Here is a 25,148-nt window from a genome sequence, read left to right as displayed (position 1 = left end):
ATAAACATAAATAACATTACATCAAAGTTTCCCTTGTACTTTTTGTTTACAAAAAAAGGACAAAGAATTTATCCCTAAATCACAACTCTGTGCAGGAATAAGTGTGAATTACTTGTAGTTTTAGAAAATTAGGGTGTTTGGTTTCTGTAGATACTTTTGGTTCCAAATGCTGAAAAACTATATTCTGATAGAATTCTAGAAAGTGAGACTTTTGTCCACATACACATCTAAATGGAAAAACAAGGAAAGGGCGCAAATCAGTGAGAGGGCTATCCTTTTATATGAGTCTGCTTTGTCAAAGGAAATAGGAATTAAAAAGAGTCTCTCATTCAAATTTCAGACATATTTTCTGGAGAAAACACCTCTAGCTCTCCCAGACTTATTCAGCATAGGAAGAAAGAACTACCAGAAGGGAGGTTGTTTAGAAAGACCCCAGAGAGACTCTTTATAGTTTTCTAGACCTCTGCCTTGAGGCCAGTGTCTCTTCCATACCTGCTGACCATACTGCACAACTTGACTATTGGGAGTATATAATGGTCCACCTCCCACCACTGTGGCGCTCCTATGGCTCTACTCCACCAATATAAACCAAAGAGAAAGAACAAACTACTTTCTGAGTCAGTTCCAAGCTGGAGCACAGCTTAGCTGTTGGGAAATGCTCCGTTTGGAGTATGAGATGACCATGGCGTTCCCAGGTGAAGAGGATGAGAGGCGCCATGATGGAGAGCATGGAAAGGTAATTGAAACTGAACAGAAAGAGTTTTGGTTTTGATGGAGATGTGGAAGATGAAACAAGAGATATTGCAAAGATAAAGAGATCTTTTAAGGACAGAGGTCAGAGATAACTAGATCTTATTTTTATTTACATCCTTCTCATCTTCAATATAATGTCTGCATGCAAAAGGGGTTCAATAAATGGCTGCCAAATGAGGTAGCGACTTGGCACAAGTTGAAAATATAAAATATCCATCTCAAACAGTTCAATTAAATTGTGTCTTCAGCTGCATGGATTTAAGACTATTTTAGTTGTAGTAAATACTATTTTATTTTTATTTGTACAGATATTGTACAAATTTTAATAGTTTTTTTCCCTATGCCCCCCCCCCTCTCATTTTCAAACAGATTTATGGTTTTTCCTTTGGTGCATTGAGAATTAATAAATCTTTTGGGTCATGAAGAAAATTTCCAAACTGAACTGAATTCTTCAAGTGATCCCTCTAAAATTCACTTCCAAGTTTTATGTCATTTTTTTTAATCCTTAGTAAGATGAGATGTATTGACTTGTTTTTGGAATGACTTCCTTTAGTTTGAAAATGCTTTATGAAATTCCCTCATTTCATCCTTGAGTACAGAGTACATTGGTGTCATAAAAATAATAAATCTGAGGTTTTTAATCCTTTTTGAATTGTAGTGAGTACAATTTTGGTCTAATCAGATTATCACAGCTAAGTTAAAAAGACTCACTTTGTTAGTTGCTAAGGCTTTTGTCTCAGACTGTTTACATTTAAAAATGTTCATCTTTTATCTGCTCTGAATTCTTCTTAATATTTGAATCAGTGCAGAAATCCTTCTAGGGCTGGGGGTGTAGTTTACTGATTTAACATTTGCTTATCATATGCAAAGCCTGGGGTTCAATCCCTAGCACAATGGAGAACAATAGAAATGGCAAAAGACCCTTCTCATGGTGGCAGATCCTTATTCTCTTTCAGGACCCCATTTAATGGACACATCGTCCAGGAACCTTTTTCAGCACCAGGAAGTGAGGGACTTTTAAAAGCATCTCCATGTTCCTATGATTTACTCTTCACTAGACTGCAGCTTCCTTGAGAAGAGAGACTTTATTCAATTATATTTTTCATCCCACAGTAGCAGATTAATAAATGCTGAATGATTTTATACAGTCTAACTGAATGGTAAACTGTACAAAAGAATGATTACATGGACATCCTAAATTTCCAACTGGGTTTGAGCAATTCACAGAGAGGTCAGTTGTTCTTAGAAACATTTAGCAATTTTCTCAAAGGTATTAACTACACATCTAAGTCCATTTCCTCCCAATGTCACATTTTTTAAATGTTTGGAAATCTAGTGGTACCTAAAGGAACATTTCCAAATGCAAGTCTTTTACAACGGATGTTAAGTCTTCTACCAAGAAGTCAGGAATGCCAAGAGGGAATGCCTGATGAGAAAAATGGAAATGAAGGCCAAAGCCTGCCCTGCACCATCCAGTACCTAGGAGAAAGACCTGGGCCAATGTGAATGGGAGGAAGCTTGAAACTTCAAGACTTAACCTGACTACCTCCCCAGAGATTTTAAATCAAAGATTCAACTCTGGAGCGTTTGAGGGAAAGCAGTATTTAGATAGATGAGAACTTGCATGCAGGCTTTTTTTTTTTTTTTTTTAATCAATCAGGAGTCAAAAGACTATTGAGTCTTTACACCTTCCTTGCAATCAAATAGGCAATCAAATGACTTCAACTGAAGCATGACTTACACAGACTTGTCAGTTGACGTGGAACTATTATTAGTCACAATACACATGTAGACAATATCATTCTGCACTAATGGATTATTGTCTTTCTTAAAATTTTATCTGAAAACACATTTGTCTTAGTTGGATTACTCTAGTTTCAATTAAAAAAATTAATTATGTGATTTAAGCTCTAGAGGGCTATTTAACCAAGATGAAAAAAAAATTGTTTCACTTTTAAATGCTGTCTGTTACTTAAACTCCAGCATATGTTTATATTGCTTATTTTTTTGACTTAAATCTAAGTTTATTTATCTTTAAAGAGATATATTGCATAGCTCTTCCATTAAAAATATAGAGCAAAAGATTTATGATAATGTATCAAAAAGCAAGATACATTTTAGATGCTGAAATAATATAAAGGATAATAATCTACAACTCCATAAATTTTCTTTCAGATTAATAATCTTCAACTATTATTTTAAAGTAGCATTCTGTTTTTATATTTAAGCATTTTAGTACTTAAAGAATAATTTAAAATATTAAAACATTGGAACTAAGTTAAAAACAACTGACAAATATCTTTGTGCTGGGGATTGAAGCCAGGGTTCTCTACACATGATAAGTAAATGCTCATATTTGAATGGTAATTTTAAAAATTTGTAGTAATAATATCTTTTATGATAATAATATCTTTTATCTCATTTACATGATAGAAAAACTTAAGCTATTTTGTTTCTACATGAACAAAACACAAATATTCTTGGGTATATCATTGTACATTTGAAAAATTCCTTTATCATATGTGACATTGTTGATTTAAAGTGTCATTTGTTAGGTAGGTTTTCATTCATAATTTTATAATTGAACTACTTGCTTATGGTCTTATTAATCTTATTCAAGTTCAGATATTTCTGCAATTTACATCGAAATAGTGACTATATTGTGAGAGATTCACTAATATCAAACTAAGTTAACTAATTCAATCGATTAAAAAGACAACTAAATTGTTACCATGCATTCCATAAACATTCAGACTTTTAGAGGTCTTCCATGGTAATCTGGCATTTGACAGTAAGTTTCTATGAGCTGATGGTACTAATGGCCTGCCCCCACTTTAGTTTTCATGTCGCAAGTCCCAGTGGCTCTCCTTATAAAGGGAAACCATGTGATAACTTTCAACTCTTTGACTTCAACTAAATGTCAATAAACTGACAATTACAAACATTTTCCGGACAGGGTAGTTAGACTTATAAAATGAGTCAATTTGTAGGGAAACAAACATATTATCACTTATGATTTGGGTAGTACTAACACCTGGGTCAGGCAGGAGAACATAATTAAGGCAATTGTTTTAAGTTGATAATAGAAACAGAAACAAAGTCATGTTTAGAAGCCTTGAGATTGTTCTTCCAGTCAAGGACATTATCTTTTTTTTTTTTTTAAATCAGACACAATGAATAAATAAATAAAAAGTGATGTGTAAAGAGTGGGAACACATAGGGGAAACAAAAAAAGGTTAAGTGTGCAATTAAAAAAAAAATCCCTCCACCAGAAGAGACCTGGAACACAGTTCTAAGACACTGTGCTCTACAGTGTCTGGAAAAATGAGTCAGATGTACTTTGCTAAAACACATATACAGGAGATATGGTTGAAATGAAAATTTCTCAAGGTTCCTTATGAGAGAAAAATACTTGCTAAAGTCATTTCACTCTCATAAAGATAATGGATTTTTTCCTATGATACAGTCTTTTGGCACACAATTTTCTATTCTCAAATTGGATTTGTTATACTATTACATTTTAAAGCAATGATGCTTATTAGAAATATAATGAGAGACTTGTAATTTAAAAATTTCTAGTAGCCATTTTTAAAAAAGTGAAAAACCCAAGTGAAATTAATAATATATTTTTTGACCCAATATGACCAAAAAATACTATCATTTTAACATGTGGCCAATATGAAAATTATTAAAGCAGTAGTTTGCACACATTTTTTTGAATCAGGTCTTCAAAATCTGTCCATTCTATTCTTATAGCATATCTCAATTTTGAGAAGCTGGAAGTGCCCAGTGCCTATGTGTGACTAGCAGCTAAGGTATTGGACAGTACAGATCTAAAGAGGCTTTTCCCACAAAGACTGGGTGATTCTGGCTTTCCTCTACAAAACTTTCATCGATGCACACTTGTTTACATACTGTTAGTGTCAATCCAGGACAGCATGACCTTGAGCTTGTTTGTTAATTCAGAATTAATAATGACATTAAGCAAAAAAGGGCAAATCTCAAGGAGTCAGCACTTTCTAAGTTCTGATCATCTGGCCAACTCTACTTTTCTCTTCAGTTTGTTCAATGTACTATGGATGGCTTCACTGGAGTATGTTTAGCTAAATCTCTGTTCAAGTTGTGGAACATACCACGAGAATTCCATCGCTTAAAAAATGTTGGAATATAGGACTATTGTACACTTACAATCTGTTGAGTGACGTTATTAAACAAGGCAAGGCGGTCAGTGTTTCAGGGACTTACTTTTTCTTTTATCTATTATGAAATAGTACTTGTCCCAAAGACAGTATTGAAAGAGTAGCCGTTAGCATTGAACATATCTGGAATCTATGATGTGAGAGATTGGTATCGACATACCAGTGATGGAATGGGTCGATGTATTCAGCAGAATGTAGCACTATGTCATAAAGGGCTTTACAGGAGACACTGGGACAAACATGTTGAGACACTGGAACATTCACACAGCGTAACGAGTAAGAAGGTGGTATGGTACACGCACTGAATGCTGTGGTTGCCATGGGAAGTACTCACTTTTTCAGATCATTCTGCTTCTTTTGGATTTGTGCACGCCACTGGCGCATGGCAGGGAAGAAGCCACTTGTGTATAGTGGAGCAAGTATATCAACTAATAAAACTGCATTTGACTGAGAAATAATTGTATCACAGCTGTCACTGAATTAATTTCATAAAATCATCAACACAACAGGTGCATTAAATTTTATGAATCAGAATTCTCCATTTGCTGATTCATAAGCTGGCCAGTATGCAACAAGAATATGATGCATCCAAGAAAGCATTATGTAATCTTCATGCAGAAAAACTGTAACTAGTATCTTAGAAACAGTTAATGCAACATTAGACAGGGATTAAAGAAGGAACTTGGTACACACAAGTATTCTGATTATGACAGGATGGTAAGAATCATGATTTCTTTTCTAAGTTAAAAATCCAAGATATTATTTTACATTAAATTTTAAATTCAAGCCTAGATTATAATAGCAATTTTAAATATTTGGAAATGATTTCTTGAAAATACATAGCAAAATAGTTTGAGGATGGGAGCCTGTCTTAAATTGTGATGTCCTGAGATGACATGTGATAGCCTTGTTGTACCAACATTGGTACCTAGATGTGCATGGCTCTGCTATTCACTAAAACCTCCAGATAATTCTCACTCCCCAATTATTCACCTGAGAAACTATGGACTGAATATTTTGGATATGGGATTCACAGAGGTCTGTTTCTTATAGGTGGGAGATCAGTGTAAAACTGTATATGCTCTACTATATAAATTAAGAATGGAGAACTTGAAGCAAATATGAAGCAAATTTCATTTCAATTACTATTATGTGTCACTGGGAAGAAGAATCTCTTCTTTGTGAATTAAAATAATCCCTGAGAATCTAAAATTTATCCCAAAGTCCTGGGGATCTTTAATAACTTTAAAAATTATTCAATTTCAATGTTCTATGTTATAATTTTTGTTACTTACAACATAGTACTTAGAATAAAATAAAACCACACATGTTGGCAGCAGCTGGAGATAAGATCTGCTGATATTCTAAAAATAAGTTGCTATAATTTAGCTTTTGATATAAATGCCTTTCATGCGGACTGTAAATGGACATTTTTCTAATTCTAGGCATGTGCATATAATCGGAACTGAATCACTGCATTTACTATTGCATTATGGAAAAAATGAAATGTTTAAAATAACAATCTAATCTAAATTATAAGATAAATGCAAGTAAAAATATTTTTCATTTAAGAATTTAAAACTGGTAGTTCCACAGAGTGGTGATGAGTATATTATACATATTTATGTAGATTTTACAGGGTGTTTCAAAAGTCCCTGAGCACATACAGGATTCACTGTCTCAGTGTGTTTTTGCATACAAATGCAAACTTTTTTTTCTATACTTGTTATAATAAATGCTGAAAATGGCCCTCATGTGCTTATAATAGAGAAGGTATTTTTTGTTGTCAAGATCACTAAGTATAAGAAGGGTCACAAATGCCATTTTCTGCATGGGGACTCAGGGACTTTCGGCTCATTCCTGTAAATTAGGTATCCACATAAATATGTATAGACAAATATGTAGTATGCATAGTCACAACATAAATATATTTAACATTTAAGAAAAATTTAGGTATTCTACTGGTAAACTGACATATGTATACAATATAACTGTATTTATTCATAGGAATTTGATTTTTTTTTGGTTGTTCAAATGTACTGTTATCTTAATTATTTCTTTCCCAAAGTGATTCACAAGACTCCTTTTAAAGAAGCAACATGTTTTACTTGCATATCCATTTTTTAAACTAAAGTTGAGTAATGAAAATTAATATCCATGAATAAATAACTAAATTTTTAAAGCAATTTTGATTTTCATTTATATTGTACAGTTGTTTCATTGAAACTGTCCTTTTAAAAAATTGGTTCAAGAGTTAATTTTTTTTTTCTTTTCTCTAGTTAGTGATCACATTGTCTGATATATTGACATATGTCAGCTTCCTACAGGAGCCCTAAGGGTCTGCCCACCTGTGATGTCATAGTAAGGAGGGGCTTTTCTTCAGCAGACTCCTCCCTCGGTATCTCCTTCATCACCATGGCAACAGCCTTATCTGCCGCCCTAGAGCCTTTTCCCTACAACAGTGAAATCAACAATGACTTGTGTCAGGAGAAATCTTTAACTTATTATTTATTACAAGATATTCTAATGTTTAAAGAGCAATCCAACATAAATTGAAGAGATAGGCTGCTGCCAGTGCATCTTGAAGCTTTTGGCTGAGGAGAAAACACACAAAATCTGAAAAAAGATGGTTTGTGAACTTTTAGTTAGCTACTTTTTCACCTTTACAACTGGCATATTATATTTAATTTTAACATAGTATTTTATATGTATAATATATGAAAGGCAATTAACATGATATGAGGTATTTTTATAATATCAATTTTAAAACACTATGGTTTGCCTATTATGTTCATTTAAAATTATTACTCTATGACCCTTGAATATTTTGAGTGATAGGAATTTGGGATAGGAATTAGGATGAGGATCTGATTCTCACAGAGGAATTTTGCTAATTGGTCTTTGGAGTCTGTTTTTTTTTTTTTAGTGAATTGGGCATAAAAAGAGTAGACAAAAATCTCTAAAACTTTCAGTGACTTGACATACCATAAATTCACCCATCTTGTTTGGTGGAAATAGTATGAACTTGGTGAAAAAAATATATATTTTTTTCTTTTTGCAATTTTCAATGTTTTTGAGGTGGAGGAATTTTAGTAGAATTTTAGAAATATCTTTCATTTGGAGAACCCTATAAATTCAGAAGGAATAGATGATTAAAGCACTAATCTATCTACATCTACCTGTATCTGTCTATTATTTTCTACTTATCTCATGTATGTGGTAGGGTATGCTGGCTCTTGCTGTCTTGAATTTACCAGATTATGAAATTTTTGAGAGTAAATGTGACATAATGGAAACAAAACAGAACACCTTCTTGACCCCATTAGAAACATCTCATACTATGTAAAAATTAAATAATTTTTAAATATTTTGAAAACAAAAAAACTTGCATTTTCTCAGGTCACACTGGGCAAAGCCTTACTAGAGAAACTCATTTAAGAACACATAGGTACAGCTGTATTGTAAATCTACTTAAAAAATACAAATGTAACATACAGAGATACCATAGGCAAAGAAATAAAAACAAACAGATGGTGATGTGTCATCTGGAAAGAGAATTAAGAACAGGGGTCAATATTAACTCCAGAGCCTGATAAACCTGGTTAGTTTCTATGCAATGAAAAAGAGTAGAATGACATAATTATCTTGAGCTTCCCAAGGGCTTTAAGTACTTGGAAGGAAGGTACATTCTGGGGAGCACAACAGTATCCCTTTTGTCAGGCATTGACTTTCTAACTTTCTAAACTGTAGCCGGGAGCAGCTTTTATTATGAGAACAAAGAGAATTTCTCTTTTTTTGCAGTTAATAGACCTCAAATGTATGCATTTGTTTACAATGCTATAAGTTTGTTTCTTTGCTTTATTTTGACTTTAGCATTACTGAATGATAAGATAGAATATCAAATGCTAGAGATTTTATTTAGCAGATACATCAGTAGCAATTTTCATATGTGTTCTGAAAATGTTATATGGCTAACAATCCTTAGAATATCTGATTTCCGGGAAAATAAAGAGAATCATAGTGATTTATTGTATAGCAAATTAGGGTGCATACTGATTGTAGGTTTCTTCTTTAATGAGGCAATGTGAACTTTCTAAAATAGAGGTGTAAACAATTCTGGGAAAAGATTTATTATGGTACTATGAATGTTAAAACATTTTTTTTCAAATATAAAAATTATCTGGTTAAAACATTATAACCTATAAGATTAGTATACCTTTATAAGCTACACTCATTTTACACACTAAATGTGGTTTATAACAAATATTTTTTCAGTTTTTTTTCAAAAGAGCAAAATCACATGTGAGGAAGTCTTTCCATGCTCCAAGAAGTTCTCATAATATAGCAATAAAAAAGTGGCATGCTTATATTTATATTTAAATTCCTACTATACTTAAAAGAACAAATCTAATATTATAAGATATAATTCTAAGAAATTATAATTCAGACTCTTTTCTTGGGCTAAGAAAAAAAATGTCAATTGATAAGCATCTCAAAAAATTTCAATTTTTCAATACACCATTTATTTGAAATGCTACCAATCCATACACTATATAGAGATACTTTTTTTTACATATGCAACTATAATAGCTAAAATTAGCAACGGACATGCCATTTCACTAAAACAAAAACAAAAACAAAAACAAAACAAAAATTAGTCCTTTCATGCTGAACTCTAGAACAAAGCAGTGGTCAGCTAGAAAGGATGTATAATAAACACATGCGGTGCTTTTTATTCTTGCAGAAAAAACCCACCAAAGCCAGGGTCAGGTCACTTTTTTGAAGACAGTGCCACTTTTTCTTCAAGGTTACACCTACTACCTGAAAAGAGTCAGGACACCCATGTTAGTGCCTGCTAGCAACATTTTCTGTACAGCCTTTTGGCTTTTGAGATACTATCCCACGAGCCTCACTAGTGTGATACAGACTTGAGATCAGAAAGGGAAGGTCTGCCACAATGACATCTCCATGGCTCCAGATACAGTGTCTAAGGCACTGCCAACCCAAGGGAAGACACTCACATATCAAGAAGATCTCTCCTGCATCCTAGCACCATCTCCACCTGCTATTGTAACATCAAGTTGTGGTTATTTTTGATTTCTCCATTTATCTTGTGGGATAATACTTCTAGAATTCAGAATGTGGCTGATAATTGATTCAGCAATTCATGAAACTAGTATAATTTGCTTATCAGCAACTCTGCAGGACTGAGTCTGTCATTTTTTTTCTAATATGACCATACCATTTTTTTTTCTTTTTTGAAGTCAGTGGCTTAAAACATTAAAAGAAGTATATATACACATAATTATTCAGTCTTCAAACCCAATTTTCTAAATAAAGCTGTATGAAAGGTTCAATTGATCTATTATACACTGGAAACACACCCAATCCATATAAGGGGCTTATATACTTCTATAGGATTGTATGCCTCTAGATCATTCTTGGAAAGAACAGAAAAGAATTGTGAAACTTCAGAAGTTGTTTACCACTTGGTGACATCCTCTAGTGATTATTTCAGCCTACTTCTTTTCCAATAGCCTGTGAAAATCACGTCTTCCCACTATTGTGTTGAATTTCTTGAGATATTTTTGACTGTTTAGAAAACAATATTAGCATAAGGGGAGACTTGTTTTTCATGATGCTTAGCTGTTGAAAATTTTTTGCTATTTCTCTGTTTCTCTTAGCATTTGTTTCTTCACCAATGAATCATAAAATGATAGCCTTTCTAATGAATAACTATTAAGAATAGTCTTGTTTTTTTTTCCTATTATAAAAACAGGCAAAAATGAATGCAATGAAGGGAATATAGCAAGTGATATTATTTATTAAAAAATCCAAATTTTGACCCACTAGTTTTCTTTTTGTTAATGTGCAACAGAAGATACAGATTACAACATATTGGATGTCATAGGATCTGTTCAGGCTGCATACCAGGCTGTGGAGCCACCAGATGTCTTTAGATGAACTGGTGTTGGCTGCAGTCCTGTCTCACAGAGAAGGGAATTAAACTATTTTGAGATGCTACCATGTGCTGGGCATTCTGTTAGACGTCTGACGTAATTTCACTTGTTTGATCTCATGGTAATTCTGAGGGTAGATAGTATCCTTCCACAGATGGCTGAGGACATTGAAGCTCAATGCTTGTGTGGTTTGGCTAAGGCTCCCCCCAAAAATCTGTGATGGAGGCAGGAGGAGATTCCAGACTGGCCTCCCAGGCCTGCCTGCTTCCTTCTCTACCACATGGGTGCTATTTGTTTATCTGGTTGAAGGAGGCTGGAGAGCTCTCCCTCATGTTCTCCACTGACTCTCATGAATATTATTGTTTTTGATATTGAAGTACAGGTGGCACTCATTTCTCAGTATAATCACTTATACTGGCTATGGCTATAAGAAAAAAATATTTTTTTTTATGATGATGGGGATTTGAACTCAGGGCCCCCCAGAACACTAGGTGAGTGCTCTACCAATGAGTTATAGCTCCAGCATCCTCAGATGATGATCAATATTGAGATGTGTTTTCCTCCTCTATTCTGGAAGAATCAACCATCCACGATTTTACTCAGGATCACATTCCTAACAAAATGCTTCTGTTTCATTTTCTCTTCATAGAAAATGAATCTAAGCATTTCATGTATTCAAACTTTTTATTTTATGGACCTTAACAGGCTTAATAAGCTCTAGCTTCATCTAATTCTTGCTAAACAGGAACTAAATGCCATTATGCCATCTTTACCAAGATTGTTTGAGTTCTATTTTGGGTGCGTGAAATACTTAAAGAATGCAATTCCACAGTTACAGTTCATTTGTAATCAATTTCCTAGTTGCCAATTCTATTATCACTACCATGGAGTTTGTAATTTAAAAATTATGTATATTATTTATCAACAACAATCTAGACTCTATGTATTGGAGATATTAAGCAAAAGAAATGAAAAACATATTAAGATAGAAAGTAAATGACTATAATATTTTTTTAAAAAAACCTTGCTATAAATTCTTTTTTTAAAATTTTTTTATTAGTTTTTAAAATTTTTTTTAAATGACTATAATATTAAATAAGTTTGCTTACCTAAAACTAGTATGTGGATTTTAAAAATAGTCTTTTTCTTGTTCTGATTATAATAATCAAAAACAAGAACATATTGTTGCCAAAAATTGAGTAAAAATAGAAATAGGAAAAATAAAAATAGTATCTCTGATTTTTTCATGCATTTTTCCAAAATTTTATATTTTATTTTTACAATGTTGGAAATTAAATAGTATTTTTAGGATGAATGTTTTAAGGATAGACATATTACCTTCAAGCTTATAAGTATAAATCTATTGCATATATTTCTTCATATACATATAATACATGTAAATGAATACAAAATATATCTACATAATTTTAGAAACACTTTGAAATGAAATATTCAGTTTCACATATGCTAAAAATTATAGGTCTTACAAATCAGCACCCTGAACTTAAGCACCTGCATGAACCTGGCCATGAAAAGACTAGCAGTTCTAATGGCTTTTCTCATGCTCATGTGCAGAGACAGGCAAACATCATTTCACTTGGGAAGGTGAATGTCATGATAAGTGTCAAGCTCTCTTTAACATGGAAAAGGTCAGGTAATGTTTTCCAGTGGCCTCTGCCTACCATTTGGTGTCCTTTCCCAGTTGGGTGTGCTCCTGTAGATTTTCTCCAACATAGAGTAGGGTTCAGCATGTGCTGGCTCTATCTTAACTCACCCCCAACCTGGACAGAGTGTTTTGTTCATTTTTAAAGTGGTAGAAATAGAACTACATCTGGGCATATTGGTTCTTCTTTCTAAACATCTTGAAGGAAGTGCCATCTAGTTGTAAATAACTGGGAAGCATGGACAGAATTCTATTCTTTTAATCAGAGATTCAAATGTGAATTTCACAACTCATAATGAATTCCCCATGGGTTCAGTGATCTGTGGCTGGAAATATGTGATTTCCTATTCCCTAATAAGAATAGTCAAGTCACAGCAAATATATTGGTGACTATTTATTTGCAATAATGGCAAATAAATTTAAGAGGAATTTAAGAGGTGGGCTCCCCATTCACCATCTATTTCTCCCTTACTGTGTCTTTATCCCCTCAATCCAGCTTTGTATTTTTCAGACCCAAGTGACCCTGGTGTATACTTCTTCAAGCCATAAACTTCTCCGGGAAGTCTTCTGAGATCAATGAGGAGTGACTCTAATTACCTTCTATTATACAACTTCTGTGCCTTCAGTTTGTGTTATGTGTTAATTGGAACTTTTTTTGTTTTGCCCTTCTGGAAGGACTATAGATGGGTGGGGTGGAGAGCAGACGGCAGAAATAGACGGATAACAATTTCTACGGTGTTTGACAATAAGCCTTCACCCATAAAAACCACTGGAATTTCAAGGCCACCTGTGCAGATTTACTTTCCTTGGCCTGAATTCTTGGTGCTGGGTGAAAGTCTGACTTTCATGGGCTCTGTGAATTTTTCCCTTCATGGGCCATTCCTCTATAAAAAAAAATTCAGAGCATTTAGGACCAAGGCAGAAAGCCCCTGAGTATAGTATCATTACTCTTAGAACATAAACGCCTCCAGAAAACAGAAAACAGGTGTCAGCATCTCATTCTGTCTTGATTGACTATCCAGAAGCACTTCTGAGGAATTTCAGCCAACTTCTCTCTTCCTTTATTTTAAAAAAAATCTATCTATATAAATGTATATATACATAAATATATATACATATTTATGTGTATATGTGTGTGTGTGTTCAATGGCCAGAGTCACCAATTGGTTCCAAAGCACTTCTTGCCATTTTTTTCCCTGATGGCATAGTTGGTCACTTGAGGAGCAGAACTGTCCAGTATCCCAAAGTCCCTAGCTGTGCATGTAGCTTAAGCTCCTCCCTGGGGGCTTATTATAATCTGTTTTTTTATGTAAAATGTTTTCATCTATGTCTCACCAATGACACTGTCTTGTGAGAGCAAATATTTTGTTTTTTACTTATGAATGATATTGCATTATTTGGTATAGGTCTCCACAGGCACATAACAGGTACTCAGGTATGCAACAAATATACATATACTGGGTATCTTTCTCAAATTATTCAAGATTCTGAAATCACATAATATGGCCAACTTTGATGGAAGGTGACTCTGAATGAGATAAAAAGTTTTAATTAGATGGTTAAGGAATTGAAATAGTTTCAAGCATATAAATGGAAATTCATTAAAATTAATACAGTGTTGTCAGGTAAAGGTGCTTAAAATTTGCTTGAAAGGACAGATAAGACTTTTTTTTTAATTAACAAGATCCATTTGTCTATAAAAAATTCACCATTTGTTTGTTCTTTGGAGAAGTTTAAACATTCTGGTCCACTTCAGTCACACTGTAGTCCCAAGATTATTTACCCTGATTCTCATCACAGATGGTCAAGGCAAGAGTACTCAGTCCTCCTCCGCCTATGACCAGCTCTGAATCAGTGAAGTTTTACTTCTAGGTTTCCTCTGATTAATGTGGCTCTGAATTACTTGTGAGTTATTTTATCTTAAGGGTGAGCTCCTTGATGTATACCTGCAAGCAACTCTTTCTGCTTAGCATGGACTGACTTAAACATTTTTCTGCTTTTGACATTGGCCTTATATTGAGGATGTTATAAAGAATACATACTGGATAATTAAGCAGTAAAAGTACAATGAAATATATTTTTTTTGTGAGTCAAATCTCAAATTTGTTATATTTTGGGAGGCCTTTGATGACTATCTGAAATATGTATCCCCCAAATGTAATTCAAGTTAAAGGGTTGTTGTTATTATTTTCAATTCCTTGTCAAATAGACAATTTGCAAACAAACAAATGAACAACAACAACAACATCAACAACAAATCCTAAAGCCCATTTACTTTAAAGGTCAATTTTAAGAAAAAAGGAAAATGACTGAAAATACAAAGTCCTTAAGATTACTTTCTTTTTCTTTTCAAAAAAATCCCCTCCCCCTCCAGAACAAGCACAGATAAATGGATGTCATGGCACTTGAGAGGACGTGAAGTATGAGGATCACTTATCACCTGCATAGGTAGTTGCTGAAACTATGCTGGTTCAATAGTACTTGGGGCATAGCAGGAGGTGAGATGTGTGTGACCTCTTGGGTAGGGAGTCAGGGAAGAGACCTTGAGACCTGGTTTCTAGTGTATACAGGTAGCCATGCAGGTGTAGGCTACTAGATCTTATGAGGAAACCGGGGTCCTCCCACACATATGTGGTCCTCCAACACATATAAAAAGTTGGTTCCTTAATTTTTATAATTTTTTAGTTTCAATGTTTTCTAAAATTAGAAAATATTTCAAAGCAAATATAATGAATAAGAATCTATATAGGTTAAAAAAATAGTCAAGATGATGAAAAACTTCCCTTGAATTAATGTAGTTTACCCCTGAAACTGTTTTACTTATTGATGATTCAATTTATTCTCCCAATTTCTTGCCTTTAGTAAATAAAATATACATACTAAATCAAAGAACAAATCACAAGAAAGAATTTTATCCTCCTACCACATTGGAGGCCTTTAAATGTTGAAGGTCATTATCTCGGGGCAAAGACATTGAATTCCCTCCTTTTTAGAAACAGTTGAACCATCATGTGTTAAATATACCCTTACCAAATTATTGAATCTGAGACAGGTTTATCCAGATGTCATAAGGTGGAGTTACACTGTATCTGATTTCATTCTAGAAAAGGGCCATTCACTGTTGAACCGGAGTTCACCCCCTCTATGAATATTTCAGGCGAATTCTATTACTAATGTATGAGCCAGAATTGTGGCCTTGGAGACTGATGGTTCAGTAGTCTTCTTTGTGGCTTTCCTAATTTTCTGGCAGGTGCAAATGCTTTTATCTGCTTGTTCCCCAGTCCCCAAATGCCCCAGTTTTGTTGATATAACTTAGGAAATGCATTTTATAGAAATCAGGCCAAATTCATAAGCTACTAGCCAAGAAGCTCTGCAGGTAAGGTACTCCATCTGGTTGATGTCTCTGAAACAGCTTTCCAAGAGAAAAACTGAGGCTTTGGGAATTCCTATACTAAAATTATGGATTGGACTCAGCTTGTCCTGATATTCCTCTGGGGGTCATTGGCAATGTGTGTGGGTTGTTTCCTCTGAATGCCTCTGTGTTCCTTGAAAGCGGATGCATATTCTCTTTCATCTTGTGAATAGATAAGAAAAGGACAGAGAAACCTTGGTGCTGTGAGCCACAGTGTAGCCAGATGTGGTCAAGGTGATTATCAACTAATGCATCCAGTGTATCTTCCAGGAGAAAGAAAAATGGTCATGTGGCCTGTTGGCTCTCACCCTAGGACTGGAGTCATGACAGGAGTTTCAATCCCAGTTCTGCATTTTGTAAATTATCCTAAGCCTCCATTTTACCTTCTGCAAATGGGATTGAAATGCTGTCTACTTCACAAATTTGTGAGAATTAAAATGACATAGTATATATGAAAACATTTTCTACAATGCCTGGCACATAGTGAGTACCCAATACATAATAATTGACTATGAACTGTGACTGCTAAGATCATGAACTCTGTTGACTTAAAATGGTGCCATGTTATGTCTGTATTCATCCATGGAGTAAGTAGTGATAGTTCTGTTCTCATTGTTGTATGGTATTCCATCATCTGAATATACCACAATATATCCATTTAACTTTTGATGGACATTGGGGTGGTTCCAGTTTTTGGCTAGTACAGAAAACACTGAATGGACCTGAATTTGGAAGGCTCAGGGACTATAGAGGGACAAATAAAGGAAATTGAAAAATAAACGTGAAAAGAGACTTGAATTACAGCAATAGAGACACAGAATCATCACAGCATGGATAAAAGGTCTAATCCATGAGCAAATTAAGATGGAAATCTGAGTATCCGTAATCAATAAGCAAAGCCTAGGGCTGGGATGACTTAAAAGGACTAAGAAAGCATTGAAATCAAAGATCAGAAGCAAAAAGATGATGCTCAATCTAGCCACCAGTAGATAATCAAAAAACATTTCTCTAATGTTCTAGGATTAGTGACTCTTAGGTGTTAAGGTGTGTCCACTAAAATTCTTAAGCTGCAAACCTTCATTCTAGTACATCAGAATGTGACTCTTATTTGGAAATGGGGTTGGAAAAGAGGTCATTAAGTTAAAAGGAGGCCTTGTGGGTCTCAATCCAATCTGACAGGTATTCTTTAAAAAGCACGTTAGGACAGACATGCACAGAGAGAAGACCCTGTGAAGAGACAGGGAGAAACTGGCCATCTATAAGCCAGAGAGAGAAACCTCATAAGAAACCAACCCTGCCAACACCTTGATCTCAAACTTCTTTTTTCCAGAACCAGGAGAAAATAAATTTTTATTGTTTAAGTCAATCAATCTGTGCGACTGTTTTATGGAAGCCCCAGCCAACAAATATGGTCACAGAACTACTACCTATGAATGATTCCAAAGTGGTCTGTCTTTTGTACCTCAGTCAAGCAGTTACAAAAGTCCAAAGATGATTTACTCAGAGGGGTATTTTAAGCCTTCTCAGCAAATTCCTTTTCATTTTTTTTTTTTTAGTGTGATCAAAATAACATCATAGATACTAAAAACTAGAACCTTTGAACCCTTGGCCACCTGTAATGGACAATGACAATGTCAGGGATAGTTGCCCAAAAGATTGAAGAATGAAGACTGTGTCTGGAGTGGTCAGTCAGTCATTGCCAACAGGGGCTCTGCTTTCTTAAACTGAACTGAGGTTTGAGCCACGTGACCTTGAGTTACAGTATGGAACTTCTTGAAAAAGAATTTTCTTGTGGAAAATCAAGTTTCCTTTGATTTCTAAAGCTCCAAAGAAATTACTTGCTTCCAACTAAAAGTTTCTTAAATTATATACATTTAAAAGAGTTTAGTTAGTTAATATAAACATGAGTTAAAATACATAATGTGTACAAAAAATAGAGCAGTTAAAAATGGAACACTTGGAAAAAAATCACAGGTAGTTTTAAATATTTTTCAAAAAGCTCTTGCTAATTTCACTGTAGCCTATTTTGGAGGAGGCTTGTAGCTTGTCTCTGGCTATCAGATACAGGCTGGCCTGTTCTGACCTACGTATGTAGACAACAGCTTAGGATGATATTCACAGAGAACTTTAAATGAATTAGAACCCCTAGGGGGCCTAAATGTTTTAAATAAAACCAACTTCCCCTTAAATCTGTAACTCTCTGTTGGTTATACACATGATATACCAGCTCATTTTACTTTTCTATTAAACTTTCTGGCTATAATCGCAGTCCTGATTAGTTTTAAATGTAGGACACTTGTTATAAATATCAATACATGTATGAAATTTGCTATTGGAACTACTACTTAAGTACTTATTAAAAACCAAAGAAGACACTTCTCAGTTCTCTCCCCTATCATACTTGGTGATATCCAGGATGGCTGGGCTAGGAGGCAGATGACTCCAGACCCAGTGTTTGGATTGTGCATAGACCCAAGTCCCACTATCTGTATTCTACAGCTGCTTTATTAGAGGCTGTACTTCAACTGACAAACCAGAAAGGAAAGAACATTTTTGCCTTTTCTTATGTATTAGTCCATTTGCCGATCTGTGAACTCTTTAAGTTGCTGAGGGTTGCTCTAACCCAGCTTTGTATGGTATCGTGGTTTTACATGCATGTTGTTACTGAGCTTAGGTGATCTATATGGACACAGCACAGGAAGTGGACTTAAAAGTGAGAACAAATGCTTTCCTTTCTTGTGTGACCTTGGAAAGAGAACTTGGTCTTCTCTAAGCTGATGCTAATAATGGCCTTGCTTACTTCACAGGGGTTTTGTGAGGCTCAAATAGATAATATATGTAAAGGTGAGCGTTCAGTATGGTCTAATAATGCTATAAATCTGCAAAATTCTATTAGCTGAGTAAATTATTTTCCATATGCATTTGGGAGTCCATAGTATCTGAAAGAAATATTTATTATTTTGAAATAATAATCTGATAATACTACACTAGATGAAATGAAAAAGTTAATGGATTTCCCCTAACAATAGACTCCAAGGCAAGTCTTGAACTGGCCCATTATAGCTGCAGTTGCAAAACTCCAAGGTACCATAAGATTGCTAATGAATTCACAGACTGTTTTATGTGCTCTAGGATTGACAAATAGACAGCCATATTAGGAAATCTACCCAATCAAAGTTATATAATCACAATATAAAAGGTGACTTTCTACTTTCAAAGTCTAAGAAACAATTTAATGTAGAAGACATTAAGATTCTTGAAACATTTCTAGCAGTCCTCAAAATACATATTTCTACTAATTAGTTCACTGTTTTGACTGGTAAATTATAAATAAGCATTACATTCATATCTTGTTTCCAATTCTGAAGAATTAGGAGAGTTTGGTGGACCATTTTATTCATGGATATATTGGATAATTTCCACTACGCTGGTCATTAAGCATGATTGCCTATGTCTCCTGTACTGGATATATGCTCATACTTTGTGTCCCAAGCTACTACAAATAGGCAGAAGAGAAATCTAATCAGTTTTAAGTTGCTTATGTAGTTTTTCCAATATGCTGTAAGTGGATTCCCTGCTAGTTTCTACATTTTCTTCTTTCTAACTCTCAGATATATATCAAAAGAATTAACATTTAAAAGAAATTTGAATTGAACTCAGTTCAACCTGCTAAATAATGCATCATGGACTTTTAGTTCTCCAGATAAAAGCAACTACATGATACTGATATTTAATTAGAAAACTTAAAATTTTAGATAGATTATATATATTTCCTTTAACTTTAAAAATCTTTGTTGTTCTCACATTGACATATTATTTGTAGTCATTTAACCCCATCTCTGACAACCACCTCTGGAAGAACTATAGAGCAAGAACAGATGCACCCAGCAAATGCCCTGATGTCCTCATTCTTCAAAGAAAATATTAGGCTTAGAATATTGCACTTTGTAAGGGAGAAGAAGGACATATTAACATATATAGGAATATTTATCACTAGAAAAGGAGTGTTTTTCCACCCTTTAGTTGGTCTTAAGATAATGAAAGTTTTCAATTAATTAGAATTCTCCAGTGCTTTTGAATCTTCTTATTATTTGAAGCTTTATGGTATTTTACTAGACCTAAAGTCAACGACTTCCTTTCTAAATACACCCAAAGGCTGCTTTCCCCCAAATGTTACCATCAAAGTTCTAGAAGGGTCAGATATTTTAAAAGCTTACTTCCTGTTTTTTCTCTTAGGCCAGACAGTTGCTTTAGGCATAACTTATGTGTCTTTAATTCAACAGTATAAAAAAGTTATATTCACTTTATGGTCTTCTTTTATAATAAATGTCTTTAAAGTTCTCATTGCAAATTATTTTAAGAGATTTTCCATTTTAGTAAAAAGCTCAACCTACTCTGTTAGTAAAGTCATCAAGATTAGAAAGTTTTGGATATATATTTTTTTCTGCATGACTTTCCCAAGATTTTAAAACATAATTTGTTCAATAGGTTTAGGATTTGACCTTTTCTTTCAAAAGTAAAAACAAAGTTTGCACTTTTTCTTCATTTAAAAAGAAATCATTATTTTATCAGAGAAGATTAATTAGAAATAGAGTAGTATATTTCTTGAATTTGGATATTTTAATATCACTGTGGTTTCAGTTAACAATAAAATAAAACTATGGCAGAGTAAATAAGCCAAGTGACAGTTTTTTGAGGAACTTAATTTGGATTTCTCTATTAATAGAATTTATTGTCTAGTTACGTCTCTTTTAATTATTATGGTAAAATTTTACTTGTTTATTTGTTTTCAGTTTAAATCCTATAAAGGTTTATGATTTTCTTTTGGAGTCACATCATGACAGGGAATGTTCTGAGATCTGCAGGATCCTGTTTCATTTCTTCCCTATCCCATGGCTCCCCCTTGCCAGGTCTAGGCACCACTCACCATGTGGATTAAGGCTGCATAGATCAAATTACCCTGGTTTTGTTTTCTGCAGGAAAAAAATTTCATTTGGAATTCCCTCTCCTTTCTACATGGTGAATTCTGCTAATTCTTCCAGATTCAGCTCAATAGCCACCTTTTCTTTATTGAAGTCTGAACTGCAATCTCCTTGGAGTTAGACGTTGGGTCTCATTCTATTTAGTGTTGCCACACACACAAGGTCTTCTGGGGTATAGGTGATAAAATGAAGGATTATTGAATGAAAGAAGGCATGGAGAGGTTGGCAGATGATACATGGTTATGTCTGCCTAAGACTTCTTTAGGTTTCTTCCAAATCTAGGTTACAGTGGATAAAACCATCTCCTTCCCAAATTCTTCCACCAACATCTGAGCAGAGGCTAGGGATGGCAATGGCTTCAGGATAAGATGCACATGGAGTCCTTTCCAGTGATAACTTCAAACTTTTTGGTTTCATTTCAGTAACTGAGGAAAAGGCGGTTAAGAGGGTATGGCACAGTCATAGGCCATTTTCATATTTTCTGCAAAGCCCTTGTGAGGGTGGTGGAAATTCCATTTGGATTAAAATATAATAGCAACATGGAAGAAGGAGAATTCAGCAATGTGGAAAAGGCGAGAATGAAGATTGGCTAAAAACACTTCTTCAAAATTAAAACTCTTTTTTTAGTGCCAACTTAATCCTCTTCCCCCATCCCTTCTCCTTTCCCCAATTATTCTCCCAAATTTCCAGTGATATCTGCTGCAGACACAAATATCTTCTATAGATGAAGTCTTTTGCTTGTATTTGAGGGACGGAGCCAAGTTCCAAGTTTAACTTGACAAGATGTGGAGGAAGAAGAAAAGACAGAGGAGTAATGTTGTGTGTTTTGCTGAGTGTTGTTCATGAACAGTCCAGAAAATAGTGCCTGGCACAGAGGAGGTATTTTGGTACTTAACTGTTTGTTGAATGAATTTAAAAAGTTCACAAACAAGCTGTAAAGTAGAAGCAGGTGCTCAGAACCAGAGAATTCACAAAAATCTTGTGTAGTGGGGTGGGAGGTGTTGAATTTCACAGCTCAGGAGTGTCTTATCCTGATCTTATCCTGATCCTAAGATTCAGGGAGATCAGGCTGGCATAGAGGTTAAATGAAACAGAAGAGAAGAAACTATAACTTTCATTTAAAAAATGCCTTAAAGAAGGACTAGTGCATTCGTGTTTAGTGATATTGACACCAACGCAAATTAGCTTAGTGATGTGATATGGGCAGAGAAGTCACTTTTTGAAGGTTAGTAGAAAAAATTGAAAATTGCAATAATGTTTTATGTGAAAATATAGTAATTATGTGTTCTTCCCAGAGGAGGATTGGGAGCACTTTCTGATCTTCTGAGTTAAACAATTTCCTGAGCTGCATGAGAACAAAGGAGGCGAGAGGCGGTGTGGATGAAGTCAGCGCTGGAGCAGGTGGCTGCGTATTGGATGTGCTCTCCAGTTTGGAGCTCCCAAGAACCAGACATTTCTTTATTTGACGTTTAACAAATGAAAATAAGAATTTCTACTTTTAAGGAAATGGCTCAGAATTGTGAGCTTTTTTGAAAAGCGTCATGGTCCAAAGAAAAGAGATGTCCATTGGAGTGGCAGTCATGAAATTGATGGCTGAAATGGTATTAAGCACATTGACAACTCTCAGTCAGTCTCACAGACACATCTTTAGAATGGTGATGATCACATCCTCATTTTATAGAAGTATTTGAAACCCAGAGACAGGATTGCCTGAAGACAGGCACCTAACAATAATAGTAATGCTATTTGTAGTATCCATGGGAGATGGACAGGTGCCTAACAATAGTAGTAATGCTATTTGTAGTATCCATGGGAGATTTGTTTCAGGAACCCCTTGGATACCCAAATCCATGGATGCTCAAGTCCCCTAGGTAAAATGACATAGTATTTGCATATAGCCTATGTGCATCCTTCCGTATGCTTTAAATCATCTCTAGATTACTTATAATAGCTAATATGACGCAACTGCTTTGTAAAAAAGTTTTTGAACTGTTTAGGGAATAATTACAAGAAAGCAAAGACTATAAATGTTCAGTACAGATGAGATTGTTTTTTCTTGAATATTTTCAATTTGAGTTTGATTGAATCAACTAATGTGGAACCACAGAAAAGAAGGATGACTGTAATCAGTTATTTAGTATCTAAAATATATCAGGTACTGTGACAAATGCTTTGCATGTATTCCAATATTACCTAGATATCTCAACAACTCTTCCAGGTGTATACTTTTCTTTCTTTTTTTTTTTTTTTCAGTATCAGGGATTGAACTCAGGGGCACTTAACCACTGAGCCACATCTCCAGCCTTTTTTTGTGTGTTTTATTTAGAGACAGGGTCTCACTGAGTTGCTCAGGGCCTTGCTAAGTTTCTGAGGCTGGCTTTGAACTAGTGATTCTCCTGCCTCAATCCCCTGAGCCCCTGGGATTACAGGCATGTGCCAAAACACCAGCCCAGGTGTATACTTTTATCATGACCATTTTATAGATGAAAAAACTGAAACAGGTGAGCAGGGAGCAGGGAATTTGGAAGGAGCAGTCCTTGTTCTTCTCTCTAATGGACATTTTGTCAAATGTTATCTCAGAAGAGATAAGAAAAGCAAGCACTTCTGACACTTAACTATTTGTGGGTTTTTTTTTTTTCAGTTTTTTTTATATGAAAGATAAGGAGAAGTTTCTGCCAAGCTTACCTTTCCCTTCATCACAGAAACATGATGCATAGGTGTCCTGCCCATGGGTCCTAGCCCTGCTCATCCAGTGGCAGCCCATCCTATTTGCAAATTACTCAAGAGGAAACATGTGCCAAACACCCTGTGAACTTGGACACAGAAGCAGTCTGAGTTGCATCAAGTGTGAATCAAGGGTGCCTATAAAGGGTCCCATAATTATCTGCCAAAACGAAGACCCAGTTCCTGACAATCCTGCCTGGGAAATGTTTTCACAGCCTAAAAACTGTTTCTATTTGTTTCATGCATTCTTATCCGTCACGTAGAAAGAGGCAGCTTGCCGTAGTGGTGGAGAGAACTTCAACTTCAGTGTCAAACCCATAATCATGTCCCACCACTGTTCTTCACTGTGGTGTCATTAAAGGAAGTGTCAGAAGCCACTTTGCCCAAGTGCTTTAGGGATTCTACTCGATCTTCCACATGAAGAATTGGGCAGGATGTCTTAGTATTTCATAGACTTTGTCTTTTTCTTTTTAATGGTGACTGCTATACACAAAAAGAATCCAGAATGTAGAGAGGAGAAGCCACTAGAGCATAGAATGATATCAAGTTCCCGTGTCTGCGGAATGCACTTCCAAATCCTCACTTATCCTTGAAATACAGTGTTCAGTGGGGAATGGAGGACTCTGAAGCAAATTCCAAATGCTGCTTTCATTCCACAGACTCCCCTCACTGTCCACTGCCTGTGGATGTGTCTCATGTACGCTGGCAGCCACCCACCAATGGTGGCAGAGGGCTTATGCCATTTAAAATGGTGATGGCTTTTATCTTGCCCAAGAGAAAGGACAGATGAAGAAATAAGCAGAGCAGAAAGAAAAGGAGACTAATGTTTCTCAACTGTCCACAGTGTTCACCCCCTGCCCTGAGCTCTTGCAGTATAAAGCTGTGGAGTAGATGTCATTATTCCCATTTCAACAGATGAGAATGGAAAAGCTCAAAACCAAACCAAAACAAAACAAAACAATTTTACCTGAATCAGAACTTCTAAGTGAGAGTGCTTGGACTTGAACTTGGGCTCTTTGCTTCTTGATTCAGGGGGAGGTAGAAAGGGAGTTTTACTAATGAAACACTTCAGGGACACTTAAAAAAGCCTCTGTGCCATGATGGCTCCAGGGTTTTCAGCATAAATATATCCAGTGCTGAGTAGAAGAGAGCAGAGCTTGGGGTCCAGTGTGCTTGTGCCCTAATCCTGGCTCTCACTCTACCAGCCCAGTGTGTCCTGTGTGGCAGTAGGAGTTTATTCAGAGAGGTTGCTTGGAATTCATGTGCTTTTCTCCAAGCAGGAAACAGACTGCAGTGCAAATTCTGAAGTACCACTAAGTGGAACCCAGGAGGAGAAAAGGGCATGACCAAGAGTGTGGGCTCAGCATCAGACAGACTTGGCTGCTGACCACAGCACTGAAGAGAGGGAATGAGACAAAGGGGTTAAAAGTACAAACTCTTGCTGGGTGCAGTGGT

General features: G+C 35.2%; 1 protein-coding gene across 20 annotated transcripts in view; it reads right to left on the bottom strand.

The window, feature by feature from the left end:
* Window positions 1-25,148, bottom strand: part of Pex5l (peroxisomal biogenesis factor 5 like) — a 228,469-nt gene that overhangs the window by 98,263 nt on the left and 105,058 nt on the right. For 8 of the 20 annotated variants that reach the window (XM_048814237.1, XM_015494330.2, XM_048814242.1 and 5 more), the window contains one exon: window positions 7,301-7,405. The exons of 8 other annotated variants lie outside the window; for them this stretch is intronic. In XM_048814237.1, coding sequence (XP_048670194.1) covers window positions 7,301-7,405 — 105 coding nt within the window. Of the gene's footprint in view, window positions 1-7,300; window positions 7,406-9,707; window positions 9,774-25,148 lie in introns of all 20 variants that reach the window. 4 more of the 20 variants (XM_048814231.1, XM_048814232.1, XM_048814236.1 and 1 more) reach the window with 1 other exon arrangement.

Source organism: Marmota marmota, unplaced genomic scaffold (genome assembly GCF_001458135.2).
Source record: "Marmota marmota marmota unplaced genomic scaffold, marMar, whole genome shotgun sequence".
NCBI lineage: Eukaryota > Metazoa > Chordata > Mammalia > Rodentia > Sciuridae > Marmota > Marmota marmota.
The sequence above is the reverse complement of the archived record's forward strand: the minus strand, read 5'-3'. Positions and strand labels throughout refer to the sequence as shown.